Below are 8,037 nucleotides of genomic sequence, written 5' to 3'. Positions count from 1 at the left end.
TGTACAAATAAGTTTTACGGCTGGATCGTTGAAATTATTTTCGTAGAATACATATCGTGTCAAAAGGGTAGATTAAACAAACACGTTAATATTATACTTCCATCAAGTATAAAGTAAGATTTGTGGTATCCACTAGTGTAAATATTTTTAATTGAAGATCAAATTTATTCATTGCATTCTTATAGGGTCGAGGAGTGTAGCTGTAAAAAATTATTAAAATCGGAACTAAAATAACAGTTAAATTGTGATTTTTCGTTTATAACCGTCGAAAACTTTTGTTCCACTACGTAATCTCTGAATGTTTTTACAATTTTCTACGTATGCAATCTTGGATTGTGTACAAATAAGTTTTACGGTTGGATCATTGAAAAAAGTTTCGTATAATGCATATAGCGTCAAAACGATAGATTAAACAAACACTTAGAGTTAATATTATACTTCCATCAAGTATAAAGTAAGACTTGTGGTATCGACCAACGTAAATATTTTAAATTGAAGATCGAATTCATTCTTATAGGGTCGAGGAGTGTAGTTGTAAAAAATCATCAAAATCGTTATAAATGTCGAAAACTTTTGTTTTATTACCCAATTTCTGAATGTTTGTTTTTTGTGATTTTTTACGAATGCGATCTCGGAGTGTGTACAAATAAGTTTGACGGTTAGATCATTGAAAAAAGTTTCGTAGAATGTGTATCGCGTCAAAACAGTAGATTAAATAAACACTTAAAAGTTAATGTTATACTTCCATTAAGTATAAAATTAGATTTTGTGGTATCCGCTAGTGTAAATATTTTAAATTGAAGATCAAATTTATTCATTGCATTCTTATAGGGTCGAGGTGTGTAGCTGTAAAAAAATCATTAAAATTAGAGCTAAAATAACCGTTAAATTGTGATTTTTCGTTATAACCGTCGAAAACTTTTGTTCTGTTACGTAATCTTTGAATGTTTGTTTTTTACGATTTTTTATATATGCGATCTTGTAGTATCTACAAACAAGTTTGATGGTTCGATCATTGAAACTAATTTTGTAGAATGCATATATCCGTTAAATTTGCATAAAATTTTAAGTGGGAAGAGTAATTTGTGCTAAATTTTTATTTATGTTTTTCAAGTATTGATTAGACAATATTTAGTTTGTGTGATGACATTTTCATTGTACAATTATCTTTTTGTTTCTTTATTGCATATTTTACATGGGTTATTATCTATTAAACCAAACAATTATTTATTTAATTTTTAAAAATGTATTCTATTTAAATACATATTATTTATTTATTTATTATTAAACCAAATAATTAGCATTTTATTTTTTAAAATCGTAACAAATTTTTTTTTGGGGGGGGGGGGGATTTAAAATTTTGGGAGGGAATGTTGGCAGGATTTTTGTCGCCTTTTTTTTTTCTATCGATTAAAACCGCCAGTAATGAAAATGTTTCTGTTAGTTTTATATTTTAAATTATGTTTCTGTCCGTTTTAACCGACAGTAATGCAATTTTCCAGAATATAACCCCCTCATTACACCGGTGCCTTCTCCCTTTCCCCCTTTTCTCCTCTCCTTATTTCCTTCTCCTTCTTCTCTCCTTATTTACTTCCAGTTGAACACTTGCAGCCAAAGTTCAGAAGGTAACACTCTTGCTCTCGCTCTTTCTCTCTCCTCTCTCTCTCTTTCCCTCCTTCTATCTCTTTCTCTCTGTGTCTCTCATATGGGGAACTGTGGGTACGAATTTAAACTAGCTAAAATTTGTTAGTAGTTGGATGTTGTTGGAAAACTTGAATAATTTTGTGTTGCTTGTTTCAGTGGGTTGGATGCTGTTAGTGGTGGTTCTACGAGCGGATGTGGTCGCTTAGAACGGTTAGCACAGCCTTATGGTGCTGATGCTGCTCGAGACACCTCAAATATGGCCAGCGAGGTCACGAAGTATAGGAGGAAGCGGAGGAAAATTGCTGCTGAAGGTATATGTGTGTGCTAGACATGAGTTCAAGCACATTTATTTAAGATAACTGTAAGAAGCAAACAATAATGGGTGTTGTTTAAGATATATAGTCCATACAAATTTTTCAAGCACATTTATTTAAGAAGCAAACATGTTGTCATCAGAGAGGAAGGATTTGAAACAGGTTGAATATGGAAAATGCAGAAAGTGCAGTGAATGCAGTGAATATGGAAGAATTTGAAACATGTTGTCAAACCATGTTGTGTTCAAAGAGAGTCTTTGAACTCTCTAAACCATGATGCTCTTAACAGAAGGAGGATCCTGAGGTGATGTTTAGTATGGAATGCAGAAAGTGCAGGGAATGCAGTGAACATGGAAGGATTTGATACATGCAGAAACAGGTTGAAAATGCAATGAAAGCAGCGAATATGGAAGGATATGGAAAATGCAGAAACTGGTTTATATATTTTTTTTATTATTAATATATTTTCTGTTGGTTTTATCCCACATAAATGCTATTTTTTTAGTTATTATTAATATATTTTCTGTCGATTTTATAGTATTTTCTGTTGGAAAATTCATTTTCTGACGCTGGTAATTTTGTCACTTATTATATCCACCATTGCATCCATTTTCTGTCGGATTTTGCTTAAAATCCGACAGTAATATACGTTTTTTGTCGGTTTTTGGACCGCCAGTTATAGATAATTTTGTAATAGTGCACCCAAGAACCACTTAATTAACCTCTGTATGTGGCGGTTTGAGGCGACGAAAGTTAACGGTTCTCACGGTGCCCCGACTACCCTTTTTGATTTTCCGGCAAAACGGCAAAGCGATGACCAATGCCACCACTTGGGCTTTGTAGCCCATCATCCCAGGAGCAAATCCTAACCAACCTTGACCCCGTTGGTCCACCGTAGACAACGAATCGACGCCGGCTTTGTGGGAAAAATTGACCATTTTCTGTCCACTTTTGGACTTCGTGGTAGGCGCCAATCATTCGGGACGCCTCGATGCGTGCGCTAGAGAATCATAACGTGGACTCCAGGTGAGTGGATTTTTTTCCTTTTTATCGTAGATATTATTGATAGTTCCATCGACACTTTTAAATTGATTTAGGTATATTATCTTCACATAATTAATGTGAATGTTTGAAGTACTAATATGAACTATGAATGGCTTGATCCCTGTTTAGGGTACGTAGGCAGTCTAACGAGACGTTAGAAGTAGCCATAATATATTTGAGACAAAAACCTTATTTGGGAAATTGAGCAATGTGAAGGAAGTTTGTGGAAATGTGAAATATAACCTTATGTTTTTGGTGGTTAAATGTTGGTCATAAATCAATGTGTGAGTCATTGAGAGAGTGAAGTAAAGAATCGTAAATAATGATGGTTAATTAAACTAATATTTACTTGGACTTGTTCCCGATAATTATTCCTGAAATAAATAGTTCGGGTGGGGTGTTACAGATTAGCATTTTTTGCCATGTTAGGTGTACATGGTACTGCATATATGTAGTACTTTAGGACATATCCTATGTATACCTTGAGGAATTACTGTGAAGCTTGAAGTGCAAAGGAAGAGGATGCCGTACAGTTGGAAGTTATGGTGTTACTTGAAATGATAGCATGACATTTCATCCGACACTTCGACTTGTGCCTAAGTGAATGATTAGGTAACATGTCGTAGAGGTGCTCTGAGTGTACAGTTTATGTTGAGATGCATTGAGAGCTCAAAAACCTACACCCCGATGTTAGTGCTCCCGTCCGTGGCAAGGCATAATCCTTCATGTGATGTTCACCCGCCGCACCTTACGTTCACCTTGGATCCAAGGTAGATGCACAGTCCTGTCGTATAGGCCATAATAGGTGGTTCCGACTCGTAGGTTTGACAGGGGGGATTTTATTTCGAACAGTCTTCACGTGATTGTAGCATTTGAGCGTATTTATTTACACCCAGTCATGTTGTACAGATCACTTTAGGTGGTTCCGACTCGTGTGTAGGTATACTTATTGAGCTATTGGCTAGCATATTAAGTTATTGGCTAGCATGTTGATGAGCTATTGGCTAGCATCTTATTGAACTTTTGGCTAACATGTTGATGAGCTATTAGCTAGCATGTTATTGAGCTATTGGCTAGCATGTTATTGAGCTATTGGCTAGCATGTTGATGGGCTATTGGCTAGCATGTTATTGGGCTATTGGCTAGCATGTTATTGAGCTATTGGCTAGCATGTTGATGAGTTATTAGCTAGCATGTTATCGAGCTTTTGGCTAGCATGTTATTGAGCTATTGGCTAACATGTTGATGAGTTATTAGCTAGCATGTTATCGAGCTTTTGGCTAGCAGGTTGATGAGTGATTGGCTAGCATGTTATTAAGCTATTGGCTAGCATGTTGATGAGTTATTGGCTAGTTTGTTGATGAGTTATTGAGTCAGCCGTACAGGTCATGTGAGGTGACTCCGACTAGCATGTTGATGAGTTATTGGTTTAACCGTACAGGCCACAATAGGTGGATCCAGCTGACATACCATTTCATATTGATTTAGTTCACCTGGGTTACTTATCTTGTTGAGATATTTGACATGGTATATCTGTGAGACTGTTATTTTGGTTATGGTTTTGAGTTATAGTCACGCTGTTATTTTCTGGGAAATTATACAGGTATGCCTTTGGTAATTGAAATTGATTTGGAAAGTTTTGTTTCGCTCACTCATATTTTCTATTTTTGCACCCCTCCAGGTTCTAGCAACAGAATTCCCTATCAACGAGGATTCGTGACACTTTTCAGTACATATGTCTTCTTATGATGGTATAATCATTATCTTATCTTACTGTACTTTACTTATGCTCTGTATCACACGTGAAATGGGTCCAGACCCGCTCATTATGCACTCGTGTACTTAAGCACTTTTAGGTTTTAATTTATTCACATTTTATGCACTATCACACTTTATGGCTTCGTCACCTTTCTGGTGTCAGCGACTCGGCTAGCACAGCTCGATTCGGGGTCATTGTGAACATTCCGGGTCGGGGTGTGTCATATGACATTGTCAATTATAAAAGATGAGGTATGAAAGTGTTGTGACACCAATAGTTGAGGTAGTTTTTTATACTTTACCCTATTTATATCTCTCGACCAAAAAAAAAAAAAAAAATCAATAATATGTTAAATAGAAACGTGAGTCAAATTCTAAACCCTTAGAATGGCATTTTCATGGTTGACAAGTGCAAACAAATTTGAGTTAAGTTTCTGTATGTGTATGCAAACATACATAGAATGAAAGTTTTGATTTAATGGAGGCTTAATCATAGTAAATGTGGTTAAGACAGTGTCTCTTCTCTCTTCATCTATTTCGGTATTAGCTAAATTCAAATTAAATATCAAGTTGGACTTATGTTTAAGAAAAAAGTACTATGCAAGGAAACACACTAAGCGTAACTAAATATTTTAGGATAGGTTACAAATTTTAAAAATTGATTATAATACTTACATGTATTTAATACAATTACTATCTCAACTGTCAGATAATAATTGTATTTAAATATATATATATATATATATATATATTCACATGAATCTTTTTTACCATTAGATGATAATTGTATTAAGTACATATGTGAAAGTATTGTAACAAAATCCAAAACTTTATTGGAAGATGGGCCTATTACTAAGTAAACGTAGGGAAGATTACATATTGTCCTAAAGCTTATCTGTTTTAGGATATTAGAATCCGGGTTTGACTTTGAGGGTTTAGGGAATTAGAAGGTCCGTTAAGTTTTGAGGTTGATCATTTTGGATTTAGGCCTCTCGATGGTTGGATTGGTCATTTCATGTCATTTTAACTAACAATTCATTTGACTTTTCAATTGGTACTTAAATTAAAAATACGATATTTATTTGTTGGTATGAAAATACAAGCTCACGTTTCAAATCCCCCTCCCCATATTTAAAATCAAATTAGTCTGTTGCTCGAATAAAAGAATTCTCTACTTTAATTATATACTGTAACTATATATATCTAATGTTAAGATGGGCAATAAATTATAAATTGCTTCAATGAGACACATAAAAAAAAAAAGAAATTTCAGAATCAAAAGTGCCAATGTCAACTGATATATCTAGGTGAGGCCCCAGCATCCAAAAAGAAAATAATAACAAAAATTTAAGAAAACAAAAGGAAAATAGTAAGATTTGTGAAGGTGACCTACTTGGAGCAATCATCAACACATAGCAAGGGATTTTTCATCCGAGAGGTTGGCCAATAGGGATTGTACAACTTGCATAACTTCATCGATAATCATCATGTTCTGGTAAAAAAAAATGTCATACTTCTTCCTTAAGTTTGTGGCAAGCAAATCATATGCATATCTTCTTCCTTTTTTTTTTTTTTTTTTTTTAATTTTTTTTAGAGAGGAGAATGCATATCTTTATCTGATTTCATGATATTCTATTATTTTATTTTGCAAACAATAAATTAAATAATTATATTAAGTCCATTTAAATTATAGGAAGTTAGATTCGAACTTGTTGAGAGTGAAGGACATTGTTGTTTAGCTAACTTGACTAAATTTATATATGCTTTCATGATATTGTATTTTATTTTTTAATTAATTATTAAATTTAGCCTAAAGTACATGCACATATAAGTGAAAACAAAGTAATCATGCACTTAATAACTAGCTTTATTTGCCCACACCCACCTGATTTTCCCTCTGTTCTTTTCCTTCTTTCCCCAGCAAACTAGTAGCTATGACACCATAATCTCACTCTACATTCATTCTCTCTCCATCTCAAGAAAATAAGACATGCTAACTACTAAGGTTGTACAAACGATCAAAAGATTAACCCTCTCTCACCTAATCCCACCTCTCCCACCACTAATATAAACCCTCTCCTGTCCTCCAAACTCATATCCAACATTTGTGTTCAAAATATAAAACACATCCCACACCACACTTAAATATGATGAAGCAACAGTATCAGCCTCTCTTCTCACTCACACTCCTAGTCATCTTCCTCTCCCATTGCACCAAAACCCTAGGCCAAGGCCCTGCTGTTGCCCCGGCAACCACCAGCCCGGCGGCCGTTCCGGCACCACCAGCCGATGCCCCAGCGCCACCAGGCCCAACCAACATCACCAAAATCCTTGAAAAGGCAGGAGGCTTCAACATCTTAATCCGCCTTCTAAAAAGCACCCAAATCGATAGCCAGCTCTATAGCCAGCTCAACAACTCCAACAGTGAACTGACACTTTTAGCCCCGCCCGACAGCGCCTTCTCAAACCTCAAAACTGGCTCCCTCAACTCGCTCACTGATTCACAAAAAGTCGAGCTCTTGCAATACCATCTCATCCCAGATTTTCTCACGACCCAAAACTTCCAAACTCTGAGCAATCCGGTGAGTACCCAAGCCGGAGACGCATTCGAGTACCCGCTAAATATCACCACATCAGGCAATGCTGTGAACATTTCAACTGGCCTTGTCAACACTTCAATCTCAGGCACTGTCTACTCTGATGGTCAGTTGGCTGTTTACCAAGTTGACAGTGTGCTCCAACCCTACGGTATTTTTGCTCCCAAGACTCCGCCACCGTCACTGGCACCCGCTCCTGCAGAAGAGAAGCACAAGAAGAAGTCTTCATCTCATGAACCTGTTGCTGAAGTGAAGTCTGGTGCTGTGCCTACACCGAATATCCCCAAGATTAATGGCATTGTCTCTATTGGAGTTGCATTAGCTGCTGCAGCTATAAGCTTTTTGTGACGAAACTGTTTTGTGCCCACTGCCGTTGAATAATTCTTATACAAGCGATATTGCAGGTGGGGATTCGAATTCGGATTGAATATGAAGGATAATGATGAACACGTAAGGTGAGGGGTTTGGAATAATGTTGTGTCTGGTAGACTTATTACCATTTTTATGCATGCCAGTTTGTGATCATATATGAGAGCAATGCCTTGTAATTAATGGATTTTATGGGGTTCTTGTTCGTAATTTGCTTGTTCTTTTGTACTGTATTTGTTGATAATTTTGTTTTGTTCTATTGTTATGCTAGCTTCATTGTAAATTCAACAAGAAAATTTGTGTTTTCATCA

At 35.8% G+C, this 8,037-nt stretch overlaps 1 protein-coding gene across 1 annotated transcript; it reads left to right on the top strand.

Annotated features, from left to right (window-relative positions):
* The first annotated feature begins 6,851 nt into the window (after positions 1-6,851).
* Positions 6,852-8,037, top strand: LOC103927831 (fasciclin-like arabinogalactan protein 12). Its single transcript, XM_009336786.3, has one exon. The coding sequence runs from the start codon at positions 6,908-6,910 to the stop codon at positions 7,703-7,705; it is 798 nt and encodes a 265-aa protein (XP_009335061.1). The 5' UTR covers positions 6,852-6,907; the 3' UTR covers positions 7,706-8,037.

Source organism: the organism of the source record quoted next, unplaced genomic scaffold (genome assembly GCF_019419815.1).
Source record: "Pyrus x bretschneideri cultivar Hongxiangsu unplaced genomic scaffold, Pyrus_bretschneideri_v1 Contig29, whole genome shotgun sequence".
Lineage (NCBI taxonomy): Eukaryota > Viridiplantae > Streptophyta > Magnoliopsida > Rosales > Rosaceae > Pyrus > Pyrus x bretschneideri.
This window is presented reverse-complemented; position numbering and strand designations above follow the sequence as displayed.

What these genes read in the sequence shown, in the direction of transcription:
- LOC103927831 (XM_009336786.3), top strand. Translation starts at nt 6,908, where the DNA reads ATGATGAAGCAACAGTATCAGCCTCTCTTCTCACTCACACTCCTAGTC.